This window comes from Mixophyes fleayi, chromosome 8 (genome assembly GCF_038048845.1).
Source record: "Mixophyes fleayi isolate aMixFle1 chromosome 8, aMixFle1.hap1, whole genome shotgun sequence".
Lineage (NCBI taxonomy): Eukaryota > Metazoa > Chordata > Amphibia > Anura > Limnodynastidae > Mixophyes > Mixophyes fleayi.
In genome coordinates, this window is record NC_134409.1 from 140,944,539 (window position 1) to 140,958,633 (window position 14,095).

Sequence of the window (14,095 nt, forward strand, 5' to 3'; positions counted from 1 at the left end):
AGCCTTTTACATCATTCCACGCTGCACACGTTGGTGCTTTATAATCATCAGCTATGTTTATAGCGCCTCTAATTCTGAAGCGCTATATAGAGAACCCACTCACATCAGTCCCTGTCCCATTGGAGCTTACAGTCTAAATTCCCTGACATACAGACACAGAGACTAGAGTAAATTTTTGATAGCAGCCAATTAACCTACTAGTATGTTTTTGGAGTGTGGGAGGAAACCGGAGCACCCGGAAGAAACCCACGCAAACACAGAAAGAACATACAAACTCCACACAGATAGGGCCATGGTCGGAAATCAAACTCATGACCCCAGTGCTGTACGGCAGAAGTGCTAACCACTAAGCCACCGTGCTGCCCTATAACATTCACCTAAGCCTAAAAGAGTTGGGCCATAGGTGTGTGCGAGTGTTAGTTCCTGTGTGCGCGTGCCTTAGTGCCTGTGTGTGTGTGTTTTTCATGCATATGGCCGCAGCAGCCATGTTCAGCCTAATATGACATGTTATCAACATGCTGCCAATAATCTGAATGATTTGGATCAAATTCATATAGGATGTCAGACTTGCTTTACACACAGATATGACAATGTGTTTGTCCAGTTTTAGACCCTTACTGAACCCTACACAAAACGCAGCCTTTGAGAATAAGACAGATGATACATGGGCTAACCTGACTTAGAGGTGATAACTAAATGATAACTTTTTGAGGATTTTAAGGAGTACAGAGCTGCACTGTCAGCTGTTGGCCAATACTTCAGCATCAGCTCTCATCAAATTGCAGCACTTTTTCATTAACATTTTTTAGAAAAAAAAACTCTCCCCTCTAATGAATTTCCTGTAATGTCTATAAAACATATGGAGCTTCTGTCTCACCTTTTCATCTCCTCCTCCTTTGCGCTTACACGTATAACCCTGCTGTGGTAAGTTTTGGTTTCTGTACTTTCCAGCTGTACCGTCAAGAAGTAGACATATTCTGAAGTGTTAAACGTGTAAATGTAGTGGATGGGGTAGGTGTTCTTGTACGGTGGGAGAACAGTCAGTGAGTGAAAGTTGCCGGCAAAGCCATCTTGAGATGAGAGGAGCCTTCTAATGGACACAGAAGTTGTGCTGTATTCCTTGGTTACATGAGAATCCAAACTAGATGCTAAATAGAAATATACATTCCTTATGTGTTGCACCACCGTGAGCTTCGTCCCAAGGGGGCTAGCTATACAGTCCCTGCATGAGGAAGGAGAATTATCTTGTGGTCGGAAGAGACAGTAGGAGTCCACAATTCCAGAGTCTTCGATTTCATGCATGAAGCAAAGTCCACGGAGAGACGAGCCACAGCTGTACAAAATGTTGTCTACTGGATCTACCACTAACACTTTGCTGTCAGTATCCTCTGCCTGGTCAGGAAGGGAACTGCCCATCTGGCATTTGGAACATAGGTCACACTTGGAGCTGTTGGTGGGGCCAGTGATGATGTCTTGCAAGAGCTGAAGGTCTGTTCCACTTAGAACGTAAAGGTGGTTAGTGGTGGTAAGAAAGAGCAATGACCCATGGTCCACTTTGGCCGCCAGATTCTGAATAGGACTTGGTGCTATGAAGCTGGGTAATTTATACTGGACATCTGGGTCTAGAGTTATGCAGTGTGCTGGGCACTGCCAGGTAGAGGCTGAGCTGCCTCTTAACAGAAGGAGGATGAAAACCAGCCAGGAATGATTCCACATCATGGATGTATGAAGACAATGCATAGGAGGGATCTGCATTCACCTCAGTGGAGGACAAAGGGACAACCACAACAGAGCATCCATATTATGATACCTAAGGAGAACAGCACATTGTCAGTATATGCAGAGGTTACTAATACATATCCATCTACATTTCTTCCTAGGTATCTCCAGTTGCATTATTAGACTCATGCCGTGTAAACATTGGTGCCTCATAGCACCAGGGTCATGGGTTTGATTTTGTGTCCTATCTACAGTCAGGTCCATAAATATTGGGACATCAACACGATTCTCATATTTTGGGCTCTATGCACCACCAAAATGGATTTGAAATGAAACTAACAAGATTTGCTTTAACTGCAGAGTTTCAGCTTTAATTTGAGGGAATTTACATCCAAATCAGGTGAACGTTGTAGGAATTACAACGGTTTCTATATGTGCCTCCCACTTTTTAAGGGACCAAAAGTAATGGCACAATCGAATCAAAAGCTATTTCATGGACATATGTGGGCTATTCCCTCATTATTTCATCATCAAATAAGCAGGTAAAAGGTCTGGAGTTGATTCTAGGTGTGACATTTGCATCTGGAATCTGTTGCTGTCGACTCACAATATGAGATCCAAAGAGATGTCACTATCAGTGAAGCAAGAAATCATTAGGCTGAAAAATCAAAACAAACCCATCAGAGAGATAGCAAAAACATTAGTTGTAGCCAAATCAACTGTTTGGAACATTCTTAAAAAGAAAGAACGCACCGGAGAGCTCAGCAACACCAAAAGTCCCGGAAGACGACGGAAAACAACTGTGGTGGATGAAAGAAGAATTTCAAATGTCAAAGTCAACAATCAAGAGAAGACTTCACAAGAGTGAATATAGAGGGTTCACCACAAGATGTAAACCATTGGTGAGCCACAAAAACAGGAAGATCAGTTTAGAGTTTGGCAAACAACATCTAAAAAAGCCATTACAGTTCTGGAACAACATCCTATGGACAGATGAGACAAAGACCAACTTGTACCAGAGTGATGGGAAGAGAAGAGTATGGAGAAGGAAAGGAACTGCTCATGATCCAAAACATACCACCTCATCAGTGAAGCATGGTGGTGGTAGTGTCATGGTGTGGGCATGTATGGCTGCCAATGGAACTGGTTCCCTTGTATTTATTGATGATGTGACTGCTGACAAAAGCAGCAGGATGAATTCTGAAGTTTTTCGGGCAATATTATCTGCTCATATTCTGAAGCATTTGACTAATCTCATTGGACGGCGCTTCACAGTGCGGATGGACAATGACCCGAAGCATACTGCAGAAGCAACCAAAGCGTTTTTTAAGGCTAAAAAGTGGAATGTTATGCAATGGCCAAGTCAATCACCTGACCTGAATCCGATTGAGCTGCATTTCACTTGATGAAGACAAAACTGAAGGGAAAATGCCCCAAGAACAAGCAGGAACTGAAGACATTTGCAGTAGAGGCCTGGCAGAGCATCACCAGGGATGACACCCAGCGTCTGGTGATGTCTATGCCTTCCAGACTTCAGGCTGTAATTGACAAAGAATTTGCAACAAAGTATTAAAAAGTGAAAGTTTGATGTAGGATTGTTTAGTTTGTCCCATTACTTTTGGTCCCTTAAGAAGTGTGAGGCACATATAGAAACCGTTGTAATTCCTACACAGTTCACCTGATTTGGATGTAAATACCCTCAACTTAAAGCTGAAAGTCTGCAGTTAAAGCACATCTTGTTTGTTTCATTTCAGATCCATTGTGGTGGTGTATAGAGCGCAAAATATGAGAATTGTGTCGTCCCAATATTTATGGACCTGACTGTATATGCAGATTTTATGTTCACCCTGTGTTTTTGTGTGTTGTGGCATTATATAAAGAAAATAATAATAATAATAATAATAATAATAATAATAATAAATACATTGGATAGCAGCCGACCACAGCATCCATAAACCCCACAAACAGCACAACGCACAATCGTTTTCCTTTGGAGATAGAGAGGAGGCCGGTGCATAAACCTCAACATCTGACACTACGGAAATAAAAAAACGTACTGTCCCTCCAAAAGAGCGGGGGGAGACATAAGTACAGGAACAATTTGCTGGGGACTCACATTGTGTGCCATCAACAAGCTTTGCCCAATCTTACTGCATTTCCTATGACCATCCCCTGCTCTGCAGCGCATGGCTGGATATAGCATGCGTAGGAGACCGTGCACACGGACATGACCCTACATGTGTGTACAAGGCTCAGCCCTCCTATCATCCCTGCAAAATACTCTGTCATCATTCTGGAAATGATACAAATTCTTCCACTCGCAGGACGTTTACAGAAGAAATCGTTTCACAATCCTGGACAAAAATAATCATACAAGCACAGTAACCCTTCACATACTAACTTCATCTTCCAGGAAATATAACCCATAAACAATTGTACAATATAGATAGGCAGCTCGGAGACTGTACAGCTCCGGCTAGAGGTACATTCTTGTCTGTCTGCAGTAAAACGTTCTGGCAGTTGGTCATTAACTATTAACATCTGGATTTCATACCAAATATATTATATATAATATTTCTTCTGTGCCAAACTCGAGCTTGTGCGGTTGCTGAGATGTTTGGTTTCTGTCTCTCCCTATGGGTGGGATTTATTAGAGTACAGTTGGCCTTTGTTCCTTATGTATTAAAGGAGCTTATCGCCAGCCACAGGCCCAACGCCGATAACTCTGCTTTAGTATGGAGGAGCCCATTTATCACACATTGTATCGGTTCTATTAGGATGGAGGCAGCATAAGAGACCATTAGGAAAACAAGATTGTCCTGTCCCCCAGAATATAAATATTACTTACTAGTGCTGTATGTTCCAAGGGTTACATGTTTACATTACATAGAGATTCAGGGGATTTAGCTGATTATAGTTGGCAGTCATTAATCAATATGTGGTATGATCAGAGGTCAGTAATGACACACGGTTCAGGGGTAGACAGGCAATCATCCCAACAATAATTCCTAGTAATGAGCTGGCAGCAACCTCATGGTGTGATATAATATATCTTATATTTAATGGTAAATAATATCTCATACATGTGTAATATATTTGACGAAGCTTATCTGGAATATAATGGTAATGGATGTAAAGTCCTAAAATCCCTTGCGGCTGCTCATGGGCTCTCTGCGCTGACCGCTGAACGGAAATGGTTAGTTAGCTAATGGCAATAATTATTATTGCTATCATGTATTTATAAAGCACCAACATACTGTGCAGCGTTGTACTTTGAGGGAATCATGAAATAATTTACATACAATGACATTGAATGACATACGGCCCCGTGCACGTGCCGTATGTCCAGAGACGCAGAACAAGTGCCGGGCCCGCGCACGTGCCGTATGTCCAGAGACGCAGAACAAGTGCCGGGCCCGCGCACGTGCCGTATGTCCAGAGACGCAGAACAAGTGCCGGGCCCGCGCACGTGCCGTATGTCTAGAGACGCAGAACAAGTGCCGGGCCCCGCGCACGTGCCATATGTCCAGAGACGCAGAACAAGTGCCGGGCCCCGCGCACGTGCCGTATGTCCAGAGACGCAGAACAAGTATCGGCCCCCGCGCACGTGCCATATGTCCAGAGACGCAGAACAAGTGCCGGGCCCCGCGCACGTGCCGTATGTCCAGAGACGCAAAACAGGTGCCGGGCCTCACACACATGCCATATGTCCAGAGACCCAGAACAAGTGCTGGGCCCCGTGCCGTATGTCCAGAGACGCAGAACAAGTGCCGGGCCCCGCGCACGTGCTGTATGTCCAGAGACGCAGAACAAGTGCCGGGCCCCGCGCACATGCCATATGTCCAGAGACCCAGAACAAGTGCTGGGCCCCGCGCCGTATGTCCAGAGACGCAGAAGTAGTGCCGGGCCCTGCATCCATGTTCGTTTCTTCCTTTACTCCACAACAATGTATGTATTAGGAGCTGCTACTGATTAGTTCACAGACCGTTTGCCTAAATAAAGAGGTGTCTGGTGCAGACTAGGGGCTAGATTTACTAAACTGCGGGTTTGAAAAAGTGGAGATGTTGCCTATAGCAACCAATCAGATTCTAGGTTTAATTTTGTAGAATGCACTAAATAAATGACAGCTGGAATCTGATTGGTTGCTATAGGCAACATCACCACTTGTTCAAACCCGCAGTTTAGTAAATATACCCCCTAGTCTCTATAAAGGAACCATCTGTGCTGTGTCTATCGGAATATCTGGAATATATAAAAGCTGACTGCAGTCAGTTATGTGAACAGAGATAAAAACATTCAGTATATACAAGTAGATGCTGATTTTAAGGACAGTCCAAGGTTTTAAAAGATTTGTCCGTAATTTTTTTCATATATTTACTATACTGCAAAATGCATCTTCCTGTTTATTGGCGGAATCTCCCCATCTGTTCTCATCCTGTATACTTTATATGGATGTCTGTTTATTGAAGGGGAAAACATTACACTGAAGTTCGGTAAACATGCCGTCATGGTGACCGATGTGTACTAAGGTCACACGTGATCTGCTTACATGCCTTAGCTGCAAAATGTCCTTGGGATATTATTTTATAATAACGACAACTATGTTACAGGCACCTGCGGCCTGGGCGTACCAGGAATATACCGGTTATTTGTGGCATTTATGGCTGGGGGGGGGGGGGGAGACTCTTCCCTGGGTTTAGAAGAATAAAACAGAGGCATCCCTGGCTCGTCTCCACGTTATATGTAGCACAAGCTGGCACTCTGCCCGACACGAATACCAATCAACCACACTGGCACAAGTTCCAGCCGCACAGTTCCAGATCGCAGACTGAATCCTGACAAGCTACCGAGATAGAGGTTTCCTTCCACATTTACCCACTTACCCCCCCACTTACCCTCCCATCCGCCCCCTGAACTAATAGGAGAATGTGGAATTGGGGCACCTGACATGTATCTCACAACGCCTGGGATTTGTCAGATTCAGTTAGATGGTCCAATCAGTGCACAGTACCTGGCTCCTCTCTGCATTTAGGAGACGCCTACGCAAACTTTAATGTGACTCATTTAGGAGTTTAGGTGCCCCTTAGGTCGCCTAATGGTAGCACCACCCGTCTGTCACACGTCTTGTTGCGGACATACAAGAGATGGAGAATACAATGAGTGCTCCGCTCAGAGGTGGAACTAGCGAGCTGTAGGCCCTGATGCCGGTAGGCTGGGAGGAGGGAACCCGGGCCCCCGACCCTCTGCATTTGCCATGCAGCGTGCCCCATTATCTCCATGGCCCCGATGCACGGCACCTGCCGCACCAATGGTAGTTCCGCCACTGGCTCTGACCATAGTCACATGTACCTAGAAACTGGAATGGGCCATTCTGTATGAAACAACGCGGTTATCTTGGTGGATGTGGTAACAGGAGCAGATCATGGGAGATGTATATCCAATGTTTCCGGTCACTTCATATTCCTGTCTAGAGTCTCCCCAGGAGCCCCGGCTGGATACTGTCCCAGTCTGTGATTAAGCAACAAGTTCTAGAACTTGCAGTTTCCTCATCTTTTAATGTCTGTATTAAATAATGCGTGTCTATTCCGATATGTTATTCATTATCTGATGTGACACTACATTGAGTAAACTTTAACGAACAACTAAATAAGTCCCATTCTTAGGGGCGTCTTAATCCAAAGGCAAAAATCCCTATAGCTGGCGGACATGGGCGTTTTCTCCGGTGTACTATACATGTACGTGATTATCACTAATAATAAGCCCACCGCTCTTCAGCTTTGCATGGGGGAGCCCATATTCTCATTTATCAGCAGAGTGGAGAGGGGCCGGGGGACAATAAGTATTAGTTTAATCGCTGTGATAAGTATTATTTTAATAAATAAAAAGATCCCTTAGTTGTGACTCCTTCGCTTCTAAGGAACAGCACGAGTAAAGGACAATTATAAAGAGATTAACCAACAGACAAAAGAATGATTATTACAAAGCATAGACGGGCGAGCGGCATGATGACGTTGCCTATCCCTGGATGAAGGGAACATTATACCAGTGTGTGCTCATTTCACCACGTACACACCGACTGTGCTAAAACAAAAGTTATGAATATGTATCGGAACGAACATCATCAGTGAGGCACATTGTACCTCCTGCATCAGAGCATTTTCATCAATATCAGCTTATAACATATATGTCACCATTGAGTATAGGCGACGGGGTCTCTGTTAAACGTGATCTTATAGCAACACACAGGGTTAATCTCTGTTATATCACCGACCATTGTCCCTATGTGTGAGAGGAGATCAGAGCGGAACGCGGCAGCGCATCTTGGTTATTGAGAGCATTTGCTCAGGTGTAACTTTATATTTGTACTTTCTGATTTTACGGCCCAGCTGAGCTTCTAAAAAGGACCACAAACTTTCTAATGACACGTCAATAAATAAGTCATTCATCTGAACTCATTCACATGAAGAGGAGGACATCACTAATAGCTACAATATGAACAGATGTGTATTAGCTTGGTGTCCTCCTCCGTGTACAAACACACGGGGCAGGGCACGGGCCCACGCAGGACACTGCACTTTGCAGTATAGGTTTCACTGAATATTGTAGTAACATCCCATATAGACCTAATGTCTGGATTTAGCAGATCTCAGTGTTGTGGGTAATGTGGTCATTTGCTAGATCCCTCACAGCACCCATAATGGTAACTATTGTGGGTGAAGGGTGGCACGCTAACATTTAGCAGTGATCTGGGGAGGTTGCTGGTGGCTCACGCATCCTTCTTACTTTCTCTACTTCTACATTTCTTTTCCTAAAATGATTTCCCCTTTGTCTGCATCCATATAGTTTAACCTCTTCCTCACCATTGCTTCTAGTTCCTGCTGTGTCAGAGATCTCTGTGTATACAACACACCTCTGTCTGCACAACCTGGATGAATAGTTTCTGGCACAGATTCCTGTCACCTGAAGCCACAGCCCATCCCGCATTCCTGGCCTGTGATACAAGAACATTCTCCTGCCCTGAGGGTGGGGCTGGCTCTGCGGGAGCTTACAGTAAAATATACCCACCAATATGTGATCTGTTCCTGAGGAGAACCCGGGGGTTGGTAGACATAGGGCATTTACAGAACCCGATAAACGCAACAAACCAAACCTCCGGCTAGTCCTTGTGGCGACAGCGCACTCACACGTCACGACAAGCTTTCACACTATGGTCATTTTACTCTTCCAAACGCCAACATTGACGCAAAGGAAAAAAAAAAAACAACACAAAAAAAAAAACCAAAAAAACATTCGTCAACAAATCCATTCGCCCTACATTACTTCATGGACTTTTGGCGTCTTAATGCGCTCCACGCATGAAATGAAGGCACATCTGTCCAGAGATTGGCGTGTTTGTTTTCTTACTCCCATTTGTTGCAATTGGAAAAGTACCCACTCCCAATTCTTTGTGTCTTCCTTTATATCTTTTCTCCCAGAATAAACTATTAGTCTTTCCTATTATGCAGCACTTGTGGGACATACACAAAGCAGATTTCATCTGACAGCAGAGCAGACAGATTATTCTTAGACTGCACAGAATCCAGAGATTGCTGCACAATTTTGAGCGAGTTTAGTCTCAGAAAAAGACAGAGGAATTTGACACAGAACCCGGAAGGCCAAAATCTGCCAGAGAGACAAAGAGAATGTTGGGAAGCTAAGACGAGGCAAGTTGTTTGCCCTGGAACTTATGACAGATATTGAATTACTCAATGTATATCCAGGAAAGTCCCAAAGATGACAGACGGGATATGAATAGGAGTCTGCGTGTTGCTTATAAGTTATCAACTGCATCAGTCGCCTTCCGTTCACGAGGAATCAGCGACCGGGGCGCACAGGGTGGGGGTACGGGGGGGTTCCAGATGCCCAAAACCCTCAACCCTCCACTACGCCAGTTTCTTATCCAGCTTCACTAAAATGGCCACTGTAGCTGTTCTTAGCTATGTTTTGGCTCTAGTGTGTTTCTGTGGATGCAGAAAGTAAGAAAACACAGACACAACATTACACCGGTCAGCTGACGCTACCATCAGGTGATCCTCGGCGGTTGCCTAGGGCGCAAGGGTTTAGGGACTGCCTAAAACACAGAAAGTGTGACATAATGCCAGCGTTTCTATCTTCCCCGCAGTGCTCCCATACTGAGTGCCAGCCGCTGGCATAACGGAGCAGCAAGTAACACTATCTTACCCTTGAAGTTTATTGGGAGCAGGAGCCAAGTACTGGCCCTGTCTATGACTGCCCCATATTTGAGGACTGCCCTTGGCCCCTTCTACCATGACATACCACCACTTGTTTCAAGGCGATGGAGACACGGGAAGATGTGAGGTTCTAGAGTCAGAGTGTTATGACAGACGGCATTAGAATGGTGCAGGGTGCAGCGGAACAGATTTAAACGAGAGTCGGACACGGAGAGCGTGGGGGCATCACCAGGTTTAGTCTAGAGAGGTTACAAAGAACTAAAAGATTTCTACCATAACGTTTCCCCGTAGATTAATATGGGGAATGGGAAGTTCTGCGATTCATTAAGCTTTGACAATCTCTGCTTTCTCAGCGGTATCACCATCTCAGGATGTTACTGTCAGTGTCTATGGGATCCAGCTGCAGCCTCTCCGGCTTCCTGGATCCCTCACAGTGGAAGCGCTACGCGCATGCTCATTGCACTTCCTCCATTCACCAGCAGCGCTAGGCTCCTGGTAAATAGTACAAACAGTTGTGCTGGGGGGGGGGGGGGACTTCGCTGGCGCCATTAGCTTCAGTATATAACAGCAGCATGACTGGGATTTGCAGCGATGCATAATCATCATCACTGCACCGTTTTAATAACTAGACCCACTATTCTCACCTGTATGAGCAGGGACCTCTGGTCACCCACATCTTGGGGTGACAGAGAGAAGGAGACTGAGCTACATGGCCAAGCAGGTGTCAGAGAGGACACGTTCCTGCGACATTTCACCCGTAGCCACCGACGGTGCACACAACCGCTGAACCACTAAATCAAATTGGGGTCAATTGAAGATTGTAACTTGTTAATTGACAGTGAATTTGGTCAAATTTAGGACAGCGATCCACTGTTATTGTTAGGGTCAGAGATATTTACTGAACTTGGCACTTAAATCATTTTGTGCATTTTTTTTAAAGCTCCACTTACTATATAAAAAGTTATAAAGCCCAGAGAAGAAGAATGGATATTGTAATATACAGAATAAGAGGAATTGTACCCAGGGCCGGTGCTAGGGTCCACGGCGCCCTAGGCATTTTTAAAAAAGCGGCGCCCCCCCCCCGCAAAAATCGCCGCCCTCCTCCCTCCTCCCTCCTCTCCTTACCTTGTCTCACCACCGCCGCCTCTCAGCTCCGTCTCCTCCCCTCCACTCACTGACACTAGTAAGTGGATGGGAGGAGACGGAGCAGAGAGGCGGCGGTGGTGACAAAATAGCCTCTTCCCCCCCTCCCCGTCCATCTGAATGCTGTGCGGCTGACGTGACAGGTATTGTCAGCGGTCGCCACACAGTTTTAAAGTATTTTAGAATACTGTGGCGCACTCCAGGCGCCCTCCAGAGCCCGGCGCCCTAGGCAAGTGCCTAACCTTGCCTAATGGGAGCACCGGGCCTGATTGTACCGTGCATTTGGTCAGTATTGCAGAGTGGGGGCATTTCCAAGGACAGATGTATAAAAGCAGGGACTGCCAGTAGTGGTGACATCCATTATGTAGTCGCTATACTTGTAAGAGATCTCATACCTGCAGTGCGGACTCTGTACTACAAAGTACTGAACATGATCTTTACCCGAGGTCAATATTAGCAGATAGTTCAACAAGTTCATATAAGGTGATTCCAGGAATCTATGGATGAGCGTCATACAACATACACAGCATCAGTAAAAATACCTGGACATACAAATAATTCATTGTTTGCAAATTATTTCAGGAACATTTATAAAAAGGCTCTTGCAAATTGATTCATTTGCATGTATGGCGCTATGAAGCAGGGTGTGCACGGAATCTGATAATAAAAGGGGAGGAGCAGGATCTCAGCGCGATGTTCAGAATCTACTACTTGGTAACAAAATAAATAAATGATGCTTGTCGTATGCCAATAGCAAGGAGCTATTGGGGCAAGTATTATAAACAGGGGGCACTAACTTTCTGCAGATTTTCGTAAGAAATAGGTCACATTCGTATGCAGTCACTGGTGGAAATTGGTTTAATCAGTTCACGCCACAGATCTCAGTGGAGGAACCACAAAATGACGATGAATGTTGTAAATTATATTATATATATACATATATATTATATTATTATATATATATATATATATATATATATATACACACACATACATACATACACACACACACACACGAGGGGGGCGGCATATTGACGTCATGTACAACAGGTGCCCTTGTTACAAAGGACCAGTTGGAGCACTAGGTATTGCTGTTTGTATAGTTAGGATCTTACATTGTTTGTGTACAGTAACGCATTGCTGAATAAAAGGTATGTCGGTCACGCCCCAATCTACAGCTCACAAATCTCAGTAATTTAAGAAAAGCCTAAGGCTCCGGCAGACAGTAATTTGCCCTTGTTTGTTATATTAATCTGAAACATTATAAACCGCTTTGTTATTCTCGACGTACAATCCTGCCAACGTTACCGGGTGACAGACCTCTCCTGCCTCCCACTAACTTCCCCACTCAATTACCCTCCACTGAACTAGGTCACTAGAGTTATAAACACCTTTATATAAATATTCAGTGTTGTCGTTGTTTATGTTGGATAGTGCACGGTGACACCAAGATATAATCATCGCTCCCACATAAAGCTACTACATGATAGTGGTGCACTTGGCTCTCTCATCCATTATTACCAGGGCCCCAGCAGGCCATGTTTTCTGAATTTCTTTCTGTGGGATCAGGCCTAAAAATTAGTCACCAATGTGTGAACAAGAATATACTTAAAACATGACCTGTTGAGGTATTTAAGGACCAGAGAGGAAAAGCCAAGCTTAACTGAATGCTTGTAAAACACCAAATAGAGATCCGCAGGGTCCCCCCCCCCAGCTCAGAGATCCGCAGGGCCCCACGCCGGCTCAGAGATCCGCAGGGCCCCCCCCCCAGCTCAGAGATCCGCAGCCCCCCCCACACCCAGCTCAGAGATCCGCAGGAACCAGACACCCACAATGCTTCATTCTCCTGATGCTTCTGTGCACACTGCACACTGCAGCGGAAACAGATCCAGGGTTATCATACTCAGCCCTCTGTAACAATGTTTTAGCCGGGTACAAAGTCCACATGGCAGATGGCCGGCTGGCATTGGACCCAGAAAACACATTGCACAATTATAAAACCGGATTAGTAGAATAACACTTTGATAGGGCCGGACCTGTTAGTGGTAATTTTTAAAAGACAAAAGTTTGTCGCACTAGTATAGATTAGGGGGATATTATTTATTGTTGTACATTCTTAATAAATTAATTTTATTCTTTTCAGATATTAATATCTTTTTTGCTCTTCAAATAATTCAAGGTGCTGCCACTCAGCCAGGTTATTAACATTAAACACAAGAACAAAAGTGCTGACTTTTGACAGCGCACACTAAGTCCCAATTTTATATTTATCAAGGATGCATGAAAAATCCCTATCTATATATTAAAATGTAAGTTTTATTATAATCATATTAAAATATAATGTAATTTTAAAAACACAGCTATATGTGCAAAAAAATGTGATTGAGTGAAAAAGTGAAATAAAATTGCTGTGTCCCTCTAAATCAATACCTCATTAGATCGCACAGTATATTGTGTCAGCTACACAGTGTTAGTGTTTGTCAAATAACGGAGCAATTTGTTATATTATAACTTTCCTGTGTTTAGCTATAAACACAGGAAAGACCCTTTTGCCTGGAAAAAGCACATCTATTTATTTATATTCACTACTATTTATCACGATCGTTTATGCCATAATAATTCTTAGTCCGCTCTATTAGTGCCCACATCCAGAGTACTAGTTTACAATCAGTCAGCATCTCACTCAGGCCCGGTGCTCCCATTAGGCAAGGTTAGGCAGTTGCCTAGGGCGCCGGGCTCTGGAGGGCGCCACAGAATTAAAATTACTTTAAAACTGTCCGGCGACCGCTGGCCATACCTTCCAGGGCCGCCGCACAGCTTCCGATAAATCCACAGGGAGGGGGGAAGGGGCTATGGATCACCACCGACGCTTCTCTGCTCCGTCTCCTCCTCTCCACTCACACATCATGATCATGGCCTGACAGTGTCAGTGAGTGGAGGGGAGGAGACGGAGCAGAGAGGAGCAGCTTTATGGCGGCAAGTAAAGACGTGTGGAGGGGGGG

The 14,095-nt window shown here is 44.7% G+C and overlaps 2 protein-coding genes across 4 annotated transcripts in view; one reads left to right on the forward strand and one right to left on the reverse strand.

Annotated features, from left to right (window-relative positions):
• The window catches only part of LOC142099920 (uncharacterized), a 263,337-nt gene that overhangs the window by 163,712 nt on the left and 85,530 nt on the right, over positions 1 to 14,095 (forward strand). The window lies entirely within an intron of this gene.
• MST1R (macrophage stimulating 1 receptor) overlaps positions 1 to 14,095 on the reverse strand; it is a 35,858-nt gene that overhangs the window by 17,409 nt on the left and 4,354 nt on the right. Inside the window, exon 2 of the mRNA XM_075183889.1 lies at positions 878 to 1,810. Within this exon, the coding sequence (XP_075039990.1) occupies positions 878 to 1,755 (878 nt within the window). The 5' untranslated portion in view covers positions 1,756 to 1,810. The remainder of the gene's footprint in view (positions 1 to 877; positions 1,811 to 14,095) is intronic.